Genomic DNA, 24,119 nt, shown 5'->3' on the forward strand with positions numbered 1-24,119 from the left:
CATCTTTGTGCATAGGGCGAAGTAACAATTACTTTGAGTGACAGTGCTTCAACGAACCTCTGGCTTCCATCTGAATTGGGAACTGTCCGGGCTATCCAAGCAACTTTTGGAACTGACGTTGAACTGGGAGACACTATCCAAGTATATGGCTGCCAGGGTACGTGTAGTCTGCTGTCATGATTTTAAGACCATACTTCATTATCAGGATTATGAAAATATCTATTGAACGTGCGGTTCATGTGAACAAGAAGATGTTCATTATTCGACTAAACGTAATTCTGCCGAGTGACCCTGGTCACGCAAAGCGTATTGAAATGTATACATCTTTTGTCTAATAAAGCCATCTGTATGTCTTACTTCTTATGATCATTAAAATGGTTCAGTTTATAACATCTCATTAAATACATTATTGCCATGTGAATACATCTCATTCGATTCAATAATTTGTACAAAATTAATTGCCCTGGGTAAATGATGTTTGGTTTTTTTTTTCACATTTCCCTTTCAATGCAGGACCTACTGAAGCTCCAACGACAAGAGGTACATCCCCTACCGGTAAGGTTTCATATTTTCAAGTCAAATTTCGTTATCTCGGTCTATAAGTCACTACTCCATTGACGTCACAACTTATCAGACATCTCTAATAAATTTTGTTTTCTACATTGTAAAAGTGATACCATGAAACTAAAATGAAACAACACACAATACGTTTGCACTCGGTACTGAAATATGCCTGAACTTGTCAAAAACGAAAAAAAAAATGTTTCATTAATGTATTGATGGCATGATGTGGCACTAGAAGCTTTTTACCCTTTGAGTAATTACGCGCCCAATAGATATTTTTAATTTTGACCTGAAAAATATATTCCCATTGATTATCTTTTGTTCACAGAAGGGACATCGCCAACCGGTCCAGCGACAACAACGGCTGTTCCAACAGAAGCAACAACAACTACAGGTAATGGACAAACACATTTCACTAACTTTTTGTTATCTTTTTACCTTTTTATAAGATCTTACTTTTTTTCTCGTATTATGCCAGATCTCGAATTGTAATCATCTTTCTCATTTCATCTTATCCACTAGAAATCGCTGCTTCCTCGATTTTCATCCAACAAGGGATTGATGATATACCCATATATAACACACACGATATCTACGCAGTGGCACCATTTGAAATAATTGCAATATAAGTGCCAGTGCCATGCATTGAACTCAGACGAAGTAACTGCTTTTCCAAATCTGTTGCGATGCCTCTTAAAACAGAAATAATACAACAAGGTGAAAAAAAGTATTCCGGCCTCCTTCTTGTAATCACGTTACGGATTCTTATAGTTCCAATGGTGATTAAGGAAATCACATTTTTCTGTTCAATGTCCCTATTTACAGAGGGAACATCGTCTGCGGCTCCATCCACAACAACGGCTGCTCCAACACAAGCAACAACGACTGCAGGTATTGTATATGCACATTTCGCTCACTATTAATCTTTAGAAGTTAGTGGAATTGTTACAGTAAAGCGGAGCTCGAAGTGATCCGGCTCGACCGTCTCTGCTGCTCCAACGGAGGGAACAATGTCGGCTAATAAAGAGGAGTTTTGTTGGTTCCATCTTTTGTTCTAAAGTATGCGAATGTTGGTTGAAATTTTCAAATGAACTAGATCACGATATTCTCCCTTGGTCTTCAAAATAATTCAGGGAAATTTTCGTTTAATAATTTGAATCACTATTATAAAGCCCACCCATTGAGAATTATTCCACATCACCATGCGTTCATAGCTTCTCTACGTTTGTGGCAAAAACGGTGACAATTCACCTGTTTCCCAGTTTGATTTGCAACTTCTATTCATCGAGCGGATATGAAGTAATAACAAGGAGAAATAAACTATGCAGTCGAGAAATAAAAACTAATATCAAAGCAACACCGTTTTTTTTATTTTAGAGAGAGAGAGAGAGAGTCGAAGAAGATGTCAATACCAAAATGGATTGAATGTAATGTATGTATGCTTGAATTTGATATCTACAGCTGTATCTATATATATATATATATATATATATATATATATATACATATATATATATATATATATATATATAACATACTTTAATTCTTCACAAATCAAAACATGTAGTAAACATTCCTAGGTTACTACTTGCCCACAAGCAGGTGAGTACAAAAAAAAAAAACACCAACAAATGCAATGCACCATTACAGCACAATTGACAAGGGCACAAAAATAAACATACATTTTAATACAAACAAACAAAATACATTTGATATGCTGTTTCTTGGTAGATAAAATGAAATAAACTTTTTAAACATATATTTAACCTAATACACTCACACACACAAATCTAATCACTTATTTCAATTATACAACACTACCATAGTTCAATGCCAATGAATTTATTCACATAATAATTCTTTCCAAAAGATAATTGTCTGACCGATTAGAGTATTTGTGTTTCTCTTCCTTATATTGTTATTCATTTTTTCTTTCTTCAGGAACAACAACTCTCGGTCTGTCAGGTAAGTTTCAAACACTGTTTTTAAAACTATTGCTCATTTTGAAATTCTGGAAAAACTGAAGCCCCTATACATGACGCGTTGTCCCTTATATCCCAGCTCAACGCATTCTTCTTCTTTTTTTTTACTCTAATGTTTAGTTGCAACTGTTTGACTGCGTAGTGAAACAAGCGTTTCTTGCTTTTACAGAAACCACGACACCCAGGATTCGGACGCGACCAACAACCACATCTGCTACCACATCAGCAATAGAGATAACAACAACACCAGGTTATCTTTTCATACACTTTTCATGTTATTTTGTTGAGAGGGATGAATGAGGAAGATATATTCTCAATTATTATATTCATCTTTTTAGGAGTTCGATGTTATGTCCTATTATACTTGCCTAAATGGATGTATAACGGTATTGGGTATCCAGATGTGAAAAGTATAATGTCCATAAAGGCTTATACGTAAATAATCGTCAAGATACATAAAGACAATTTACTCTAATGTTGAGACTATAACTGACATTTGATTTCAGAATGCTACGAGCCGCAAGGGCCATTGGAAGCAGTGAGTCCTTTGACATACGAAGCCAGTTTCAGTCAGCCTACTACTATCACTGGAATAAAACTACCTGCCAACAGCTTCCCTACAACGACCACAGTAACATTTAGGATCAAGCGTGCCGAAGAAGACGAATGGATCACTGTTCTTGCTGAAAGCACAGACTCGGGATCTGGTGACCTCTCCGGTTCAGGGTCGGGAGATTCAGAGACTCAGGTGAATATTAAACAAACAAGTATTCTGAGATTTCAGGTTAAGCAGAGATGCATTGCTACTACCCATCTGGATGTCTAAAGTAAGAAAAAAATTTAGAGTGGTCTATTCCCTCAGACCCCTTTAGTCAACAAAGTTCATTGTTTAGAGTTCCTGTCGATCCTTACAATTGCAACACAAGATTTTATATGCCTTGCTTTTACTTCCCTCCACGAGACACGATCTCAGAGTATTAACACTTTGTGCAAAGACTATTGAAATGTTCGTGTTTACGATTTATGTATTCCTCTTTTTGTAAGGCTGACTTTGTTTGCTTGTAAAAAATTAATAGAGCAAAATTATTATATTTACAACAAAGTGTACGATGTTTATTTTTCTGTCGTTTTATTTATAGGGCGAAGTAACATTTACTTTGAGTGACACCACTTCAACTAACCTCTGGCTTTCATCCGAAATGGGTCCTGTTCGGGCCATCCAAGCAACATTTGGAACTGAACTAAGTCTGGGAGACGCTATCCAAATCTACGGCTGCCAAGGTAGGTGTAACTTAAACATTACCTACCACACTTAAAGGGATTGTATAGTATTGGTGGAAATGAGGACTGGGCTTTTAAATTTTTGTGAGATACCAAGAAAACAATTATGAAATAGTACAGAGCATCGCCATTCGAAGAGGAAAACAAAGTTTATTTGATAAAAATTGGAATGGAGTTACACTCTCCTTCACATTTCATTAGAGTTTCCTCATTTTCTCACAAAAAAAAGAAAATGAAATCTCATCCAATTTCCACTTTAAGAAAAAACCAATGTAATATTTCATGTTTGCATGGTCACTGAAAATAGTGAATGATAAACGTGTATTACCTATATACATAAATAACGATCAGTACATCACATTTGTTCGAATCATCGGCTGTTCAAAGATGAAGGGGGTTTATGCTCATATGCCCTTATTGTTGTCTTCAAATGCAGGACCTACTCCAGCTCCAACGACAAGAGGTACATCTCCGTCAGGTAATAATTATGTCAAAATTGTCCAATCTCTTATTGATTCACTTTCTTCGTCCATATCAAAACTGCTACTCCGATGACGACATGAAACAAATGAGTGAACAGGGCCCTGTTTTATGATGTCTGTCAGAGGTCTATGGCAGCCTGTGTGGTATCAAGGAAATTTATAATCGATTATATCTTTTGATAAAACGGGGCCCAGATGCGTGTTCCATATCAAACGATGGCAAGGTGATGACAGATGAAACTTAAATGCCAATGATATACATGGTACCCGCTGTAATCAGATGATTGATTTTCCTAAAAGTAAATTACCCTTAAAAAGGAAATAGATGAACTGTACATAAGTATGACACGGGGTACTTTTTCGATATCATAGTAGAATGTTGACCTTTATAATCACACTTTTGTGTATTCAATATGTGTGCTTTTTCATTAGGAACATCCTCTACCGCTCCATCCACAACAACGGTTGCTCCCACAGAAGAAACAACGGCGGGTAATAATCAGATCGTTTCTTTCCCTATCATTTATTTTCTTTGTTTGCTTGTGTGTGTGTGTGTGTGTGTGTGTGTTTGTGTGTGTGTGTGTTTGTGTGTGTGTGTTTGTGTGTGTGTGTGTGTGTGTGTGTGTGTGTGTGAGTGTGTATGCGCGCGTGCTAAAAAGTTGGTCGACTCTCGATATTTGTCGTAGCTTCGAAGTTGTCGGAGGCTTCTCCTTCTCCACGTCAGCCCCATTTACCCCATTTAGGTGTTCTTGTCGATTTCCTTGTAAACGAAAGGCATTATTTACCATTTGCAACTGAAACAAAAACCAGCTTTAGAATTTCAAAATAGTTCTGAAATTTGAGTTAGTGATAGAAACAACCAGTAAAAAATATTTAATCATCATAAGCAATGTTAAGTGTTCTTAAATATACAAAATGTGAACAATAGTTATGTTAAGATTGTTTCAAAACTAAGCTGTCTACAGTTATGGTTCAGTAAGAAAAATATTAATATCTCCTTATATTCTATATTTTATTGCAAAATTCTTACATGGTGGGATGTTTTGTGACAAATATGCACCAAATGTGACTGCTCCCACAAGTAAGCAATACCTTTAAGTACATAACCATGTTGATCAAGATATTCATTTTCTAACCAAGTTGCATACCCTGAAAAGGTGATGTTTCTAAACTAAAAGCGGAAGAAAGGATTTTTTTTTCCCTTTTGATAAATTGTGGGTTTGTACGGTATAAGAAACATTGATACGTAAACTAACACTTTCGATATCAATGTGCTTGCTTTCAGTAGGGACTACCACCACGGTTCCACATAAAACAACAGCTGCTCTAACGGAAGCAACAACAGCTCCTGGTAATAATGATACACTTTATGACTTCATTTACTTCTTAAATGTTCGAACTTTTACAGTGATCCAAATCACAGGATTTTAGACGTTCCTTCAGGGTCACCCACTCCCCCCCCCCCCCAAAAAAAAAACAAACAAACAAACAAACAAACAAACAGAAACAAACAAACACACGCACACACACATAAGAAGCATATTGTACATTCATCTCATTAAGAATTGATCACAATTGTTAATCGTTTGTCCTTTAGCGTCTGTTTTGATTTGAAGACATGAGGTGAAACCGAAATATTGGTCGGTCAATATTACTTGCACATTGAGTAGGTACCTCTTCGCCTTTCTACTACTTGGACCTAGAGGTTCAGCCTCAATGAGAATGTTGTAACAGGGAAGAGTGGGTCAGGGGCCAAAGTACGCCAAATGGTTACTGGATGACTATGACATCGCATTTTTTTCTTCATTTCTTTACATAGCTGATATAATATTTTTAGACCAAGAGGAACAGAATGTACAAATACTTGGTGTTCAAAATGTTTTTAAAGAGTGCTTATTTTAGCCGATAACATAGCATTTCGCACATGAGAAAAGGGCACTTTAGGCTTGTATGGGGCTGACACGCAATTTACACAATACGTGTATGTCACATAAATCTAAAGTACAGTGTGTATATATCTCTTGATTCACACACACACACAAAAAAAATTGTCAGGAGTTTCTGTACGTGAGCACATGATAAAAAATATAATTTGAGTTTTACAGTTATCCAAACAATATGTTGAGAATGATATTGACTTCCAAAACAAATACTACATTAGCATAATTCCCGTTGTCTCAACGTATATCGGTAACACTGTATAGTCAATTGATTACAAAAAATAGATTCAACAAAGTATACATAAAATGAAAACTTTCCTTCTTGACAGACTGTGAGTCCCTCGTTTGTTTATTTTGTAAATACCAAGAATCTTGTCTCCCACAATCATATCTGTCTACATATCTATTTTACAGAGTTGACATCTACAGCCGGTGTGACAACTACTGCTGCCATAGAAACGACAATTAGGACCGGTAATAAGTCGTTCCTTTATTTTCTTTTCTTTTTTCTCATGTGGGAATATCTTATCATTTATCATCTTTTTGAGATGCTGTGTCGTATGCTCTGCATGTAAGTAAAAGTGTGGCCAAAGGGGAAATGTATACATTGTATAGATACCTATATAGGACAAAGAGAATGTTTCATGCGCAATTGAACATAGCGTTCCACCAAATAACTAACTCGCTTTTGTCTGTACTCTCAGAATGCTACGAGCCACAAGGGCCATTGGAAGCTGTAAGTCCCTTGACATACGAAGCCAGCTTCAGTCAGCCTACGACTATCACTGGACTCAAACTACCTGCCAACAGCTTCCCTACAACGACCACGGTAGTATTCAGGATCAAGCGCGCCGAAGGAGATGAGTGGACCACTGTTCCTGCCCAAAGTGCAGACTCAGGATCTGGTGACTTCTCCGGTTCGGGATCGGGAGATTCAGACACTCAGGTGAGATGCCCGTCTTATCCATGTAGATGAATAAACTAGAAATGGAGTACAGTTCTACTCTTTGAATACGCTCTTTTAAACAGTTATCAAAGATAAAATCTTTTGTCAGACAGAAAAAAAAGAAACCCACAATCGATCGTTCTGGTCTGAATATCGGACCTATTTTACTTTCCTTCAGCAACTTATGAGTCCGCAAACAAAACGTCATTCTTTGTGAGCATGAAAACAGAATATAATATTAACTCCAACCCTATTATCGTTTCTTTCTTATTATTTTTTCACAGGGCGAAGTAACATTTGCTTTAAGTGACACTGCTTCAACGAACCTCTGGCTTCCAACCGAATTGGGTACTGTCCGGGCTATCCAAGCAACTTTTGGAACTGAACTCAGTTTGGGAGATGACATCAATATCTACGGCTGCCAGGGTACGTTTTGATTTAAATGACACATTTCTGTTCAATTTTTTTTTTCTTATAGACGTGATCGCCTTTGTGATACTGTTGAAATTAAGCGGAGAAAAAATATCTTTCTCATTCGTTGTGTCAAAGAGACATTTTGCTATCGTCTAAACTAGTTTATAACAAAGATATTATATGCTTTACACCCATACCAAATATAATAAACAATGAATCACATTTCCGATCTTTAGACTGGCAATGGACTTATCTGAATGTTCTTTTAAATGTCTTTTAACCTAGGAACCACTCCAGCTCCAACGACAAGAGGAACCTCGCCTCCAGGTATATATGCGTTTAATTTTCAACTCTTTTATTTCATTGTCTTCGTCCATCAGCCACTACTCCACTTCAGAACGAAAGAATGACCAGATACGTGTACCACATTACACAGCAGTTAGTTGACAATGATTGACACCATAAATCTACGTTCATGTAGCAGAAAACAGAACTGTCTTACCATGTTAATATATAACTCTAACCATATATAATATAATCAGTCTTAAATGATAACCATATATAATATAATCAGTCTTAAATAACATATAAACAAACCAAACATATTCTATAATGACTATAGATTAAGATGACAAAGAGTACATTGAACTGTAGTCACTTTTTGTGTATTTGATGCATTTGTTCACATTAGGAACATCCCCCACTCCTCGATCTACAACAACAGCTGCTCCAACTGAAGGAACAACATCGGCGGGTAATGAACTGATTTTCCCCTATTTTTTTTGTGCAAAAAAGTTAGTCAGCGCTTGATATTAATTCGCAGCTGGAAATTGACTGAGTCAACCCCTAACTGCCGTGATTGCCCCCCCCCCCCCCAGTTGTTCTTACTGTGGATCTCTTTAAATGAGATAAAGGTATGAACCAGTTGGGCAAGTTCCTTATTAACCTAGTAAGATGTGCTTGTAACCCCCCCCCCCCCAAAAAAAAAAAAGTATATATATATATATATATATATATATCAATAAATAGATAAATAAACAAAATAAATAAACAAAAAAAATGTGTCCGTAAGAAATATACAATAACAAAGGCTCTTGTATCTTATGTTTGTTCTTTTCCTCACATAATTTTTGGTTTGAACGGTATCCAACCATTAACAAGCAAACTCGAATACACTCTCTCTATCGATACGTCTACTTACAGAAGGGACATCTTCTACTCCTCCATCTACAACAACGGCTGCACCAACGGAAGCAACAACAGCGGCGGGTAAGGAAGAAAATAATCTTTTGGTTTTCCTCAAATATTCAGTGCTCATTGCAAGTCAACTCTCGACATTAATCCAAGGCTCTAAGTTGTCCCAGTCAGCCCCTACCAACTTTTTCTCTCTCCTTTGAAAGTTTTTTTTTTTTTCAGTCGATCATGTAAGATAATTAACTCAATGAACACATTGATCAAATTCTCTATTTATCCAACAGTTGTGCTTGACCTTTACTTAATAACCATGTTTCTGTGAACAGAAAAAAAGGTCCGTTTCGTTCTCCCCTGTAATGATAGATTTTCGAGAACGTTAACTTATGAACGGACAGTCACATAAATCAATGTGTCTATTTGCAGAAGGAACATCCTCTCCTGCTCCAACTACAACAACGGCTGCTCCCACGGAAGCAACAACAGCTCCAGGTAATTATGGTGACCTTTGTAACTTCATTTGCACTTCGTTTTCATTTAAACTACACTTCTCAATCGTACTACTGAGGCAAGCTCGTTGTTTCAAGATTGTTTTTTTTTTCACTTTCAAATGTTGCTTTTTTATCGAATTCATTCATTGCTACACATTACATTTGAACATTCAAATGCAATGCTACATAGTGGTATTTCTACTGGAATTTAATTGTAGTGGTTGGAATAGTGGTATCATAAGTATCAAATAATAGTTATGATTATATATTCATATTCGATTATCAATATTATTTTCGTCATCATCACTATGAATATATATATTCATATTCGATTATCAATATTTTCGACATCATCATCACTACTTCACTACTGTTATATAGCGTCATTACTAGCACTTTCATTAATACTTATTATAGCTATTATCATTATCACTATCATTATGATTATCATCATTAGAATGCTACGAGCCACAGAATCCATTGGTGAAGCAGAGCTACCTGACATACGAAGCAACCTTCAGCCAGCCCACCACTCTGACTGCCGTCAAGCTGCCCGCCCGAGATGATCTGGACGGGAGGAGTGGAACTCTCAGATTCCAGGTGAAACGCGTCGGCGAGGATGTATGGCGTGACGTCATTTCTGCCGATGGATCGGGAGAAATATCTGGATCAGGATCAGGATCCGGGGACTCCCAAGACCAGGTGACTATAACGACATACACGCACGCGCGTGCACACACACACACACACACACACACACACACATTTAATTATCAGGAAAGATATGGGGACTTGAAGAGAAGCCATGGTCACTAATGCGACTTTGTTCATTGCATGAACACATACATAGACATGAACCACAAAAGCTTATGACAATGTGTTTTGTCGGTTTCATTTCGTTTGTTTGTTTTTCGTGCGATATACTGTGTGCATTTGTAATTTTTACTGTTGACTGTTTGTTTTCGTCATCGCTGCTTTCTTTATAAATATGAGATCTGATCATTTCATTTATTCCACCTTCCCACTTGCCACGTAGGGAGAATTTTCCTTTACTCTGAGTGCCGTTCATGAGCAGGCAATCAGGCTTTCCAGTGATATCGGTCCGGTCATGGGTGTTCGTACGATCTTCAGCGAACCAATCAATATCGAAACTATCGAAACCTACGGCTGCCAAGGTAAGTGGAAACCCATTCAGCAAGTCATCATTATAGGGCTTGGAATTATTAAAGGAAAAAAATAACAGTAAAGATTTGCCCGTCTTAATTAAAAAGCCGTACATTTAGCTGCGATCCGTAGGTATTTATCGCATCCGGATTTAATAGGGATAGAACTCCTCACATCTTTATGAAAGACCTTTATGCGCTGATAGCATTGTTTGTGTCATTCTTATGTGAAAGCACAATCTCCTCATAATTATGTGAAGTGGACCTCAGCTTTGGGAATGTGCTCTGCCAAACTGCTCCCTGTCAACCACCCCCCCCCCCCTCCACCGGCTTTCAGTATTTCTTGTTTGATTCTTATTTTGTTTTCTTCATCTGTTTTGTTTTGAACAGCTCCAACTTCAGCTCCAACGACGAGTGCACCGACCACATCACGTAAATTCTCACTTCTCTTTCCTTTGGACATTTTGAATTATTGTCAGAGATGTCGTTTAAAAAAAAGCGATGGAAAATAAGCCAATTGGTGTACTGCAGAAATGTTCATATGAAGTATTGTGCGGGTGAGATTCTTGCTTGATAGCATACGTCTGGTCTAGATTGGCATGAGCGTATAATAGAAACATATCATGTACCTTCTCCAGTATATGTCGACTGTTTCAACTTCAAATCTAATCGTGTACTCTATTTTGTCGTTGTTGTATTACTACTCTAACTACATTCCGGTGGTTCCTCGTAGAAATGTTCTGGCAGTTGTAGGATGAAGGGATTTTAACTTAGCAGACGCCCCTTGACCTCAGAGAATCTATCCGGGACTAACACACCGTGAAACATTTTTTTTTTTTTTTTGTCATACCACGCTGAACAAAATTTTAGATCTTTTCCTCCGCAATTTTTCTGACAAAAATACCCAAAAGAATAAAATTAATGATAACATGTTAAGCCAACAATAACACTTCTGAGAATAGATAACTTTGATGAAATTGTCGTCGACACAATTTTCTTGAGTATCCGTCGTTTTTATGCTTTTATGTATGTCAACACATTTAAGATATCATTTTGTATAATAGAGAAAGTCCCTACTTGGCCTACAAGATCCAATTACCATTTAAACTGCCTTTACTCGACAGTCTGACCAATCGATTCTTTTCTTTTTCATCTTTTATACAGAAACAACAACTCTTGGTCTGTCCGGTAAGTTCCAACTAAATTGTATTATTCAGTGCTTCAATGGCATGCCCTTCAATTTTTCATACACATATAACGCAATGCAATCTTTAAAGGTATATGGATATACCCTTAATCCCATCACTCAACCAATGTCAATCAATTGTATACTGTTGTTATGCGTTCATTAATTTTGCAGAAACCACAACCGGGAAGATTCGAACGCGACCAGCAACCACTTCTGCCCCGGGAACCGAGCAAACTACAGTGGAGATTTTGGAGACAACTGCAACTCCTGAAGCAACAACTGCAACAGTCAAATTTACCACTGCGGCAACAGAAAAACAAACAACACCAGGTAGCCTCAAAGCGAAATCGTGTGATTCGTCTCTGAGTAGTTTCAAGGAACAGATAATATTTTGACATCTTAGCGTAAGAGTAATCACTTACAAGTCTCAGAAGGATTTGACGAAAAGCTTTCAAATGTTACCGCCGTGAAATTCACATCGCAAAATGGAAACTGCATAATTTTCGATTCAGCTATTACTGAAGTTTTTGAACCCTTTTTTTTTTTAGGGGGAGAGAATAAACTTCGAAAAAATATCATTTTCATTTTGTTTCTTTTTTCATTTGTTCACTGTATCCTTTATGGAAAATTTTCAGAAGTAATTGAAAATACATACTTCCCAAACTATTTCATTGACTTGAGTTGATAGATAAAGAAAGAGCTTGCAATACGGAGGGATTTATGGGCGTTGTGTTTTGGGTAGGGGAACATTTCATTGTCAGATATTCTTTCTTTCTTTTTAGACTATCTAATGTTATACCTTACTGAACTACTATGAACTATACTGAACTACAGACCACTCCATTGATTTCATTTGATTCGATTAATATAAATAACGAAATAGCTTTTAATACACACACCAAACGTTTTATGGGCATTGTGTTCTCCTGAGGGGCATCCCATGGAGCACTATGTCAGATATGTTTTTCGACAAACTGTTATCAGCTACCAAAATCACCGCATCTGATTTGCTGAAATTTGTCAGGAAAAAAAAACAACAACATAACGCCTCATAAGATGTCCCTCAGATCTCTCCTAGATGCACTTGTTTAGAAACTGCTGGGCTGCTGATATCATGTCTTGCATGAACACATGTCTACCAAACTTTCTCTCTTTCAGAGGGGACAATCCCTACGATTAGAGTGACCACAACTACTGCCCCAACAGAAGCGACAATTAGTACGGGTAATAAACAAGTCCTACATTTTGCAACGTTGTTCATTGATATATACTTCTGTTGAAAGATTTGATTAATAGATTACAAATTCCGCCATGAGATTTGGATAACGACACATTCCGTTTCGTTCTTCACGAGATATGTGGGCCCTATTTCATTTGGCACTATTTTGCAAGAAGTCATTTTCACATATTGAAACAATGTACCGTCGTATGTATAGTTCAGTGGTTGTAATTACGAATTTACTTTGGCTTTCAGAATGCTACGAGCCTCAAGGGCCATTACAATCAGTGGGTCTCTTGACATACGAAGCCAGCTTCAGTCGGCCTACTACTATTACTGGAATCAAACTACCTGCCAACAGCTTTGCTTCAGCTACCACTGTAGTATTCCGGATCAAGCGCGCCGACGGAGATGAATGGATCATTGTTCCTGCCGAAAACGCAGACTCGGGATCAGGTGACCTCTCCGGATCAGGATCGGGAGATTCAGATAATCAGGTGCATTCTCAACAGACAAGCTAGTGTACTCAGTCCAATGATTGAGAGAATATTTTATACTCCTATCTGTACAGATGTGCAATTTATCCTGTACTGTCTTAATCTATTCAATGTTATCATTGGTTATAATGATATCCTTCTATTACTCTCAAAAGTGGTCAATACTGTGATTGATTTACATTTCCTCAACTATCTTCATTTTGTATATCTCTAAGTTTGCGATGTAATATTCTCGCGTATTGAAGGTATTGCTCATTCATCGCAAAAGAGAAATCAGCACTAGAGTACCATTAAGTTTCATATGTACATCTTTCAAATATAGGGCGAGATAACATTTACTCTGAGTGAGACACTGTCTACGAACCTCTGGCTACCTTCCGAATTGGGACCTGTCTTTGCTATCCAAGCAACATTCGGGGTTCCGCTTAATATGGGAAATAACATCCAAGTCTACGGTTGTCAGGGTGAGTGTACTAAGAGCTGCGTGTTTTCTCAACTTCCCACCCATATCAAATGCATTGATAAAAACATTTGAACAAACAAACAAACATCGTATCAGATAGCTGGCACCACCTTACTTTTGAATGATTTTCATTCAGCAATGCGATCCTGGAAAAGGCCTCATTCATTTTCATATCTACATATGATTATTTTGTGAATTTTACTTATCATACTCTTGTCTTCATTCGTTTGCTTTCCCGAGATGGATGATTCCGTGTGCAATTATTACAAGTAATAGTTCTGATTGCCTGAACTCGTAGAACCTACTCCAGATTCTACCACACAAGGTACAGAAGGTACAGATGGTACTTCTCCTACAGGTTTTATCTTATAGTTTAGAATATCACCACATCCCTCGATCTCCTTCCGGAAATCGCTGCTCTGTTTACTTCATTCAAAACGAAATTTTTCAAACACCCATATCACATTATTTACAGCGCTTTAAAAGCTACAAAGTGATATTATTTTGAACGTTATAACTTTGTTAGAGGGCCAATCTACGTCCTGAATTACGAAAGCCTCTACAAATCTCTCAAATAAGGTGTCTTTTTTTTTAAAGAAAACAGAGCAAATTGGCAAAATCATATTGTTGTCCTTTCCTTCTCGTTATCATGTGCTTCATTGGTTTCAAGAACTTTTAACTTCAAAATTAATTCTATTCCATTAAATGCACCTTTTCATAGAAGAAACAACGTCCACTTCTCAAACTTCAACAACGGCTGCTTCAACGGAAGCCACGAGTGCAGGTAAAGAACATGATTTTTTTTTCTTTATCACGAACATTTTATTCCTATTTTCCCTTCAAATATGATTACAATCATGCCAGTAAAATGAAACATTCTCCGACCTGTCCCACCTTCTACCCCAAAATGTGTATATTTCATTCAGATGGAAATGATCGTATGGACCCTTTAAGCATCATCCTCATTTTCTAAACCTGCTTATCATTGTCAAAACAGATTCTTATCAAAAAGTAAGAAGCATAAGACGAAAATGACTACTATATTTCCGGTTTTCTTCCCCAAATTCATAAAGTGATCTCCCTTTTAAAGTGGTCCACAGGAACGGCGTGTTTTATATATATATATATATATATATATATATATATATATATATATAATTATAGCTGGATAGTATAAAGTGCATAAACATAGATAAGGATATGATATATAATTCTGGGACCTGAATATTCACTTTGTTTTAACGAGAATTCCGTTCTAACCGCGTTTGATAAACGAAAGTGCACAGTACTGTATAAAGTTAATGTATTGTAATTGAATCGCACTCCTATCCATTCCATTTGCCTGTTTACATCAGGGACATCACCTGCTGTTCCATCGACAACCACGGCTGCCCCGACCTTGCCGACGGAAGCAACAACATCTCCGGGTATAAAAATATGATTTTTGTTATCTTTTCATTTGAATGGACTTCATATTTTACTTCACTTTTCTAGGTAGTCGAATAAGTGAAATGAAACACAACTTCAAAATGATCCTTCACCTGCTCTCCAACAGAAGATATCTAATTCCATGTTTTTACTTTAAAACAAGCTATCATATGAAACTGTTACCAAATCACTCATTTATATACTTTGTACTGTTGAGTTAAATGTGGTTGGATATGTATAGAGACCCCATTGTGTTATGTCGACATTGATGTGGAAAATTGGAGTTAATCAAACACAAAGAATTTCGTTTCTTTTTGCAAAGCCAGGAGAGGGCCAAACGTGGAACTGATAGGTTGGAGAGTCGAGAACTTTCCATTTAACTTATATTTCTCTACATCTAAATGAACTCTGCAGCCGCTTCTTACCGAACTACTCTCTCCATCCCAATAATTATGCATGCGTTCCTTCATACTGCAGAAGTCACTGCCAGGACTACTACACAAGTTCAACCCACTTCTGCTCCGGGAACCGAGCAAACTACAGCAGTAATAGAGGAAACAACTGCTACACCTAGAGCAACATATGCAACTCAGACAACCGTCACATATACCACTTCAACAACTGAGCAACCAACAACAACACCAGGTAATGTCCTTGTCCTTGCAACGCGATTTACGTCCCATTGGTATAAACATTAAAGACAGTGGAACACTCAATATCGTATAGCAAAAACATATAAAAAGTTGAGACTTACAATTGATCTTTGCTTTCAGAATGCTACGAGCCACAGGAGCCATTGCAGTCAGTGAGTCTTTTGACATACGAAGCCAGCTTCAGTCAACCGACCACTATCACTGGAATCAAACTACCTGCCATCAGCGCCAGTACAACAACTACAGTGGTATTCAGGATCAAGCGCACCGATGGAGATGAATGGATTACTGTTCCTGCCGTAAGCACAGACTCGGGATCAGGATCCGGGGATCTCTCCGGTTCAGGATCGGGAGAATCAGAGGATCAGGTAATAAAAGCCTCAACATGTTTTGCTTCTAGTATGTTTTAAGTGGAAAGAGTATAGGTTGGTGTACAATCCTCAACCCTTCGTGTGCTTTTTCGTGCTCCCATGTATTTGTTTGCATTTTTACGAACATTGCCCTGTTCCTGTACAACATCGCAAAATTGTACAAAAATGTACAATATTATTGTTTACCACTGTTTCCTTACTCTTTACTTAGGGTGAAGTGACATTTACTTTGAGTGACATTGCTTCAACGAACCTCTGGCTTCCATCCGAATTGGGGCCTGTGCGAGCTATCGAAGCAACATTTGGAGCTCCACTTAATCTGGGAAATGAGATCGACGTCTACGGCTGTCAGGGTACGTGCAATTTAAGCCACACATCACAAACAGTGCTTTCATGTTAAATAATTTGGATGAGTTGTTTGAGTCTAGAAGAACAGTTCTCGTTCAGTATCATAATTCATGCAGTTCTGTCGAACATGTCTGTGTTGATCATGTAATCTTCGAGGTATTCAAACATGGAATACTAGTATGCAATCATATATTTTGGATCATTTCGTTTTCCCCCAGTACATTAAAAGATCCATTGCATTCACTCTGTTCGTTTTGTGTTGTACATGTATAATCAGTTAACTTGCAGCATTTTAATTATTAGCAATAGCAAGATCGATTTCCTTATGAAGATTTCAACATATTCATATCCCCCCCCCCCCTCGTTGATCTTTAAAATCTAGGACCAACTCCTGCTCCAACAACGAGAGGTACATCTCCGCCAGGTAATTATCCTATCATTTTAAAAATCTTATGTTTGTTCGGTTTGTTCAAATACCATGAAACATTTGAAAAGTAATGTAGGTGTACTTTTGATTCTTAAGACCACAGTTAGTCGTCAAACGCTCCAGTCTCATTTGCTTTTGTTTCAGTATGTCATCATGTTTTTTCTAACATTATACATTTCCTTGAGAGTAATATGTATATATATATATATATATATATATATATATATATGCTTGGTACTTGTTATAGTGCAATAAGATGTCATGCACTATGTGATATATAAAATAGCATACATACCCAGGCAAGATGAATTGAAACACGTGTCTAGACAAGCAATAATACCAGTTTCTTTGAACCTGTGTAGACAAAATCCTGAAGATCCAAATTCAACAATAGAGTCTAGGGTCTACGTGGTTATATCTAACGATTTCTAGGCCCTACGATAGGTTAGGTCTAGGGGCCCTGGCCTAACATTTTAGATCTTCGTCACTTACGAGCGACAGAGCTAACGTTAGTTAACACTTGACCCTACAATAGGTCTACCATGGTATGGATCTAATAACAGTAACACGTTAGACGCCCTAAGTTTACTTACTGCACTTGTGGGTCCAGGACCAGATGATGTTTTGTAGGATTAGGGATCTACTGGATTTAAACACAAGGCTCGTGCAAGGCATCATTGAAATCACCATTGCTGCACAAGTGAATTCCGAGAGTGTGTTGTAAATGTCGTAGTAAAAGTTCATAGCGTAGCGTGATCAAAGAGCGCTTAGCGTACTGTATACCGTACACACGCTACCCATTTCCACGGCGCACTTCCGCGTAGAATGTACGGAGAAAGCGGCACATACTTGGATTGACTTGCTCAATATCCGTGGGATTGATTCCTTTTTCAGAACAGTAGGAGTCCAAAATTCGTATGGCGTATTTGATGGCATCCTTTGTGTCCTTATTGTCTAAGATACTGTTTATATAGATCAGTCTCTGTAAAAGTAGCGAACCTGTTCATTTCAGCTTCCATGTTTAAATCTACCGCTGATAGTCTAGTCCCACACAGATAATTTGCTGGCATATACATAGCCAGCGAGAATCGAGAATAACGATAATATCGAGCAAAGCATATCGCGGTTGTGGCGAAATCGCGTCGATGAGGTGCGGGATTCAGTACTCGATGATTAAAATGAGGGAATAAAAACCGATATCAAATCGATAGGGGGTTATCGTCTGCAATATATATTCTTTACACCCGGTTTGTGCTGTTCCTTACAATTTACATTCAATTTTACGTTGGTGCATGTTTTTCCCTATACATCTTCTTATACAATCGTCCTTACAATCGGTATTAATGCGTTAGAACAATTAATTTGATTTATAACATATCTTCAAATTTTGTTATACATTGTAATGAAAAAGGAATGCATAAATAAAATGAACAGAACTGAACTGGCATGCAACTAAGCATGGAATTTAATTGAGAACAATGTCCAACATTGACTACTACTGAGAATTCAGTACTTTGAAACGATTGTCATTGCCACAATATAATACATTGCTATGTATCCCGGAAAACATAAATGAAATTATAATACCCTCTTCGTAAAGAAATTACCTAATGACCAAAGAGACCTAACTACCATTTTAGCTTGCTAACATTTACTTCCTGTCACGTCGATTTCTTTCATTTTCCCCCACCTTATACAGAAATAACAACTGTTGGTCACGGGGGTAAGTTTCAACAATGACGTAGTGACATGCTGTTCAGGTTCCCTTGTTTTTGTTAAGAATGAAAACTCTCTAGCCATATTTTCTGTCCATATTTTCCTCTATACATGTGATGTTTTCATTCAAAACCTTTTGCAGAAATCAAAACTCCCAGGACTCGACCGCCACGACCAACAACAACACCTGCCCCGGGAACTACAGTGGTAGTAGGGGAGACAAGTGCCACGCCAACAGTAACAACTGCTACTCAGACGACCGTCATATATACCACTCAAGCAACTGAACAACCAACAACAACACCAGGTAATTTTAATGTCACTGTAATTTGATTCATTTCCCATTAGTATAAACATCAACAGCTGTGGAACAATATGAAAAAAATATCTTAACTGATAACTGAGACTTACGATTTACCTTTGCTTTCAGAATGCTACGAGCCACAGGAGCCATTGCAGTCAGTCAGTCCCTTGACATACGAAGCCAGCTTTAGTCAGCCTACTACTATCACTGGAATCAAATTACCTGCCATCAGCGCTAGTACAACGACTACAGTGATATTCAGGATCAAGCGCGCCGAAGGTGATGAATGGATCACTGTTCTTGCCGAAAACGCAGACTCGGGATCTGGTGACCTCTCTGGTTCAGGATCGGGAGAGTCAGAGAATCAGGTAAATCATCAACAGACAAGTATTCTCTTACTTTACACAGAACATGCATTACTACTACATGTATTAGGACGTTATAGGAGGAAAGGGGCGTTATTTCACTCATACTCCCTACTTAATCCTTTGTGTCATTTGATTGTTGATTTGCACAGACACGAACCCTAAAGCATTATATAAGATGTCCAACGTGAATGTATGATAGAAAAAGGGTTAACAATTATTCCCGATGCTCAGTGTATCAACCCTACCTGTCAAATTCCTACAGATCATATACTCTGATTCATCATACTAATATTTTCTATCTTTCTTGGAACATGATTGTGTGATCCCTTTAATGCAGTCGTATTTGAAACATATTTGATTTTCCAGATTTGCACTTGCATTTTATAAGCATTGTTTGGTCCAGCTATTAAATAGAAAGGTTGTACTAATGCACTGATTAATTTCTTTCTATTCATTACATAGGGCGAAGTAACATTTTCTTTGAGCGACTCTGCTTCAACGACTATCTGGCTACCTTCAGCACTTGGACCTGTGCGAGCTATCGAAGCAACATTTGGAGCTCCACTTAATCTTGGAAATGAGATCGATGTCTACGGCTGTCGGGGTAGGTGCACTTTAAGCGACACATTCACAAACAACACTCTCATGTGACGAGTTCCTGTGAGTTCGAACACCCAATTCTCGTTCACGATTTCAGAAGTCAAGCAGTTCTGTCGAAGGGTCACGCTATCGATCGTGTCTGTCGTGTTCATGTAAACCTCTAGATACCAAGGATAGGAATATACTAAGATTTATTGTTGATCATTGATTACCCGTGTATACATTATAAGACAAGTGAAATTAACCCCGTGCATTGTGAAATCTATAATCAGTGAACTTGCATCATTCCCAGTTGTTAGCTATGGCAAAGTCGATTCCCATAACTAGGTTCCTAGGTTCCTAGGTTCCTATGTACTCATGTTTTCCCCTCTGTGTGCATTTGAAACGTAGGACCCACTCCGGCCCCAACAACAAGAGGTACCTCTCCCCCAGGTAATACATCGTGTTTTTACACAAGTCTTCGGTTTGTTCAGTTTGTTCATATGCCATGAAATATTCACAAAAGTCTCTTTTTTTTTAATTTAAATGTCAAGACTACAGCAAGGCGCCAAACGTTGCAGTTTCATTAAATTGTTTCGATAGAAAATATGTTTATTGTGACATATTGAACTTTCATTTAAGAAGGTCTGCACCTTACTTTATATACGAGCTGAAAGTGTATCAGGAACACTGACCTGTAAAGTAATAGTGTTCCATTTAAATGTGCCTGTTTACAATAGGGACATCCCCTACTGCTCCCTTAACAACAACGGCTGCTCCAACCGAAGGAACAACAGCTACAGGTAATAAAGAAGACGTTGTTCTCTTCAAATTTCTATTTCTTATTTTTCCCATATATATATATATATATATATATATATATATATATAATCCTCTTCGTTTTACAACTACCTATTTGTCCTACAAGACATAATTGCTAATTGAGCTTCCTAACATTGACTTTCTGTAACATCGACTTCTTTCATGTTTCACACCTTATACAGAACCAACAACTACAACAGGTACACCCAAAGTAACAACTCAGACGACCGTCACATATACCACTTCAGCAACTGAACTACCAACAACAACACCAGGTAATTTTCATGTCATTTCTACATAATTCATGTCCTACTACATTAACAACAGTAGAACACTAACGTATAGCAAAAATATTTTGCCCAAAACTGAGACCTACAATTCACCTTTGCTTTCAGAATGCTACGAGCCACAGGAGCCATTGCAGTCAGTGAGTCCCTTGACATACGAAGCCAGCTTCAGTCAGCCTACTACTATCACTGGCATCAAACTACCTGCTAGCAGCTTTGCTTTAGTGACTACAGTGGTATTTAGGATCAAGCGCACCGAAGGAGATGAATGGATCATTGTTCCTGCCGAAAGTACAGACTCGGGATCAGGATCTGGTGACCTCTCCGGTTCAGGATCGGGAGAGTCAGAGAGTCAGGTAAATCCTGAACAGACAAGTACTCCCTTATTCTACACAGAGCACGTTTTGCTTCTCCTTGTATCAAGGCGTTATGAGAGAAAAGAGGACGTGATTCCACCTGTACCTTCCACTTCGCCCTTTTTGTGTTCTGACTACTGATTTGAACAGACAACCCAAATAGGTACACGCTGTCCACCGTCCATGCATGACAGAGAAGGGTTAACAATATCCCCGATGCTCAGTGTACCATTTCTACTTGTCAATCTTCTTTAGATCATCTATACTGATCAATCATATTGATACCCTGTCTTTTTCTTGGGCAAACATGATTCCATTAATACAATCGCATTTTGTAGATAATTGTTTTTTCCATGAGTGTATTTGCATTTTGTGAACATGGTGTGGTCCAGCTATAAAACAGAAAATTTGTAGTCGTGCACTGATTAATTTCACTGTATTCTTTACATAGGGAGAAGTAACGTTTGCTTTGAGTGACTCAGCTTCAACAAATCTCTGGCTACCTTCAACATTGGGGCCTGTCCGAGCTATCGAAGTAACATTTGGAGCTCCACTTAATCTGGGAAATGAGATCGATGTCTATGGCTGTCAAGGTAGGTGCAATTTAAGCGACACTTTCACAAACAAGACTCTTATGTAAAATATTTTGATTGAGGTTTTTTCTACTACAAAACAGAAATCTTGTACACGATTAGCATTCAATGAGTTCTGTCTTTCAACGTGCTTTCGTGTGATCCTGAAATCTTGTAGATACGCAGAAAACGAATGTGCTACGATTCATTTGTGATCATTTGGTTGTTTATCCGTATTCTAATATACAGTTCATATTACATTACTCCGCCTGCTATGTATTGTTTAATCAGTAAACTTTGTTTGTTAGCTGTAAGTAGGTAGCTACGTATTTGATTTCCCCACTGTTTTTCCCTAAAACATAGGACCAACTCCGGCTCCAACCACAAGAGGTACTTCCCCGCCAGGTAATGTATTGTGTTTTTACAAAATACTTTGGTTTCTTTGAAATATCATGTCTGTTCGGTTTATTCAAATACCATGAAACATTCAAAAGAGTGTTATAATTAACAATCTTAAGACGACAGCTAGGCGCAAAACTCCGCAGCCTCATTTCCTTCTATTTCACTATGATATAGTGAAATAGAAGGAAATGAGGCTGCAGAGTTTTAGCTATATTATAACCATGTTTTTTGTAAGATATTGAAATAACATCAAGGACCTACCTCACCTTAATTTATATGTAAGCTGAAATAGTAACAGGAACATTGACCTGTTAAGTAATGGTGTTCCATTCAAATGTGCCTGCTTACAATAGGGACATCCCCTACTGCTCCATCCACAACAACTGCTCCAACCGAAAAAACAACAGCTGCAGGTAATAAAACTCTTCTCGGTTTTCTTCTATTTGTTCTTATTTGTATCCCAAATTCCATTCAAATGATTTATTAAGATTACCAACTGTTTAAAAAAAACCTCCCCCCCTCCCCTAAATATTTTTGCACAGTAATCCTTACAGTTTTTTCTTAGTACACTGATATCCAATAATTCATTCGACCAATTTCATAAGAGTTAGTGTGGATTTTTACCATCAAGATTTTCTCTCCCATTGCAGTTATTTGACTTTCGGGCATGGCATTCAAACGAAATGTGGGATAGTCAATATTTGGTGGATATCCAGACTCTTTTTTTAAGACAGAGAGAGTAGCTACTTGGCCGGATAGATCTAATTGCCATTTGAGCTTCCTAAACTTGACCTTTTGTCTCACCAATTTCTTTCATTTTTACCACCTTATACAGAAACAACCACTCTTGGTCAGTCGGGTAAGTCTCAACTACGTTGTCTTTTATTTTAATACTGAGGTAATGGCATGTCCTTTATAACTTTGTTATTGTTTGATGTTTCATCGTCATATTTGGCACATGGGTATAGCAACTCATACTCTACATAACCACATACATGTACTTGATTTTTTTTTTCATGGCCACCAGTAGAGGACGCTATTTACCAAAATACATAGGAAATAAGCTAAAAACATGATTTTTTTCTGTACAATTTCTGTATCCCCAGTATATATGTCTGATCATTTATTAATATTTTTCATATTTGCCACAAATGATGTGTAAGTCAAAGCTCATTATTTGTTATGGTTGAAATTTCTCAAGGTCACCACATTTGGCGCTATTCATAACATAATAAAGAAATACATTGTGAGACCTCCGGTGTATTGTTTGGGATAGATACATGCATATTTATCACATTTCATATTTCCATAATATTGGAATTTTAAGTTTGCAGATTGATAATGTGATAGCCAAATAATATTAGAGGTATACCTTGGGTGAAGGAATCAAAATGACACAAAATAGAACGGCAATATTTGGAAAATACTGGTATTTTCAGGTATCTCTATTATATCTATTGTTTTATGCCGTTGTCAGAGAAAAACAAAGGAAATAATAGGGAAAAACATTTCAGGGCCAAAATTACTTCACATTTTGCTTCTTCAGCAAATTTCAGCCAAGAAACGCCCATTTCATACATAATAATATTGTTAATTGGAATTGGAACAGAAAAATACACAAAATCTGACTGACGTGGTTGTCCGTTTATGGTTGCCGTGGCAAC

General features: G+C 37.6%; 1 protein-coding gene across 10 annotated transcripts in view; it reads left to right on the forward strand.

Annotated features, from left to right (window-relative positions):
- The window catches only part of LOC139708322 (uncharacterized), a 127,506-nt gene that overhangs the window by 82,570 nt on the left and 20,817 nt on the right, over positions 1 to 24,119 (forward strand). For 9 of the 10 annotated variants that reach the window (XM_071620277.1, XM_071620281.1, XM_071620283.1 and 6 more), the window contains 39 exons: positions 16 to 157; positions 514 to 555; positions 893 to 958; positions 1,390 to 1,455; positions 2,506 to 2,529; positions 2,716 to 2,796; positions 3,053 to 3,294; positions 3,686 to 3,827; positions 4,264 to 4,305; positions 4,742 to 4,801; positions 5,595 to 5,660; positions 6,664 to 6,723; positions 6,954 to 7,195; positions 7,480 to 7,621; positions 7,895 to 7,936; positions 8,301 to 8,363; positions 8,813 to 8,878; positions 9,227 to 9,292; positions 9,749 to 9,993; positions 10,328 to 10,466; positions 10,845 to 10,886; positions 11,619 to 11,642; positions 11,815 to 11,973; positions 12,802 to 12,867; positions 13,118 to 13,359; positions 13,682 to 13,823; positions 14,544 to 14,606; positions 15,178 to 15,249; positions 15,728 to 15,895; positions 16,024 to 16,271; positions 16,486 to 16,627; positions 20,428 to 20,469; positions 20,757 to 20,819; positions 21,021 to 21,113; positions 21,234 to 21,481; positions 21,933 to 22,074; positions 22,417 to 22,458; positions 22,809 to 22,868; positions 23,291 to 23,314. In XM_071620277.1, the coding sequence (XP_071476378.1) occupies positions 16 to 157; positions 514 to 555; positions 893 to 958; positions 1,390 to 1,455; positions 2,506 to 2,529; positions 2,716 to 2,796; positions 3,053 to 3,294; positions 3,686 to 3,827; positions 4,264 to 4,305; positions 4,742 to 4,801; positions 5,595 to 5,660; positions 6,664 to 6,723; positions 6,954 to 7,195; positions 7,480 to 7,621; positions 7,895 to 7,936; positions 8,301 to 8,363; positions 8,813 to 8,878; positions 9,227 to 9,292; positions 9,749 to 9,993; positions 10,328 to 10,466; positions 10,845 to 10,886; positions 11,619 to 11,642; positions 11,815 to 11,973; positions 12,802 to 12,867; positions 13,118 to 13,359; positions 13,682 to 13,823; positions 14,544 to 14,606; positions 15,178 to 15,249; positions 15,728 to 15,895; positions 16,024 to 16,271; positions 16,486 to 16,627; positions 20,428 to 20,469; positions 20,757 to 20,819; positions 21,021 to 21,113; positions 21,234 to 21,481; positions 21,933 to 22,074; positions 22,417 to 22,458; positions 22,809 to 22,868; positions 23,291 to 23,314 (4,120 nt within the window). The remainder of the gene's footprint in view (positions 1 to 15; positions 158 to 513; positions 556 to 892; positions 959 to 1,389; positions 1,456 to 2,505; positions 2,530 to 2,715; positions 2,797 to 3,052; positions 3,295 to 3,685; positions 3,828 to 4,263; positions 4,306 to 4,741; positions 4,802 to 5,594; positions 5,661 to 6,663; positions 6,724 to 6,953; positions 7,196 to 7,479; positions 7,622 to 7,894; positions 7,937 to 8,300; positions 8,364 to 8,812; positions 8,879 to 9,226; positions 9,293 to 9,748; positions 9,994 to 10,327; positions 10,467 to 10,844; positions 10,887 to 11,618; positions 11,643 to 11,814; positions 11,974 to 12,801; positions 12,868 to 13,117; positions 13,360 to 13,681; positions 13,824 to 14,543; positions 14,607 to 15,177; positions 15,250 to 15,727; positions 15,896 to 16,023; positions 16,272 to 16,485; positions 16,628 to 20,427; positions 20,470 to 20,756; positions 20,820 to 21,020; positions 21,114 to 21,233; positions 21,482 to 21,932; positions 22,075 to 22,416; positions 22,459 to 22,808; positions 22,869 to 23,290; positions 23,315 to 24,119) is intronic. The other variant, XM_071620278.1, reaches the window with a different exon arrangement.

Source organism: Diadema antillarum, unplaced genomic scaffold, assembly GCF_040938485.1.
Source record: "Diadema antillarum isolate AM-2024a unplaced genomic scaffold, OU_Dant_1.0 seq00001325_RagTag, whole genome shotgun sequence".
Taxonomy (NCBI): domain Eukaryota; kingdom Metazoa; phylum Echinodermata; class Echinoidea; order Diadematoida; family Diadematidae; genus Diadema; species Diadema antillarum.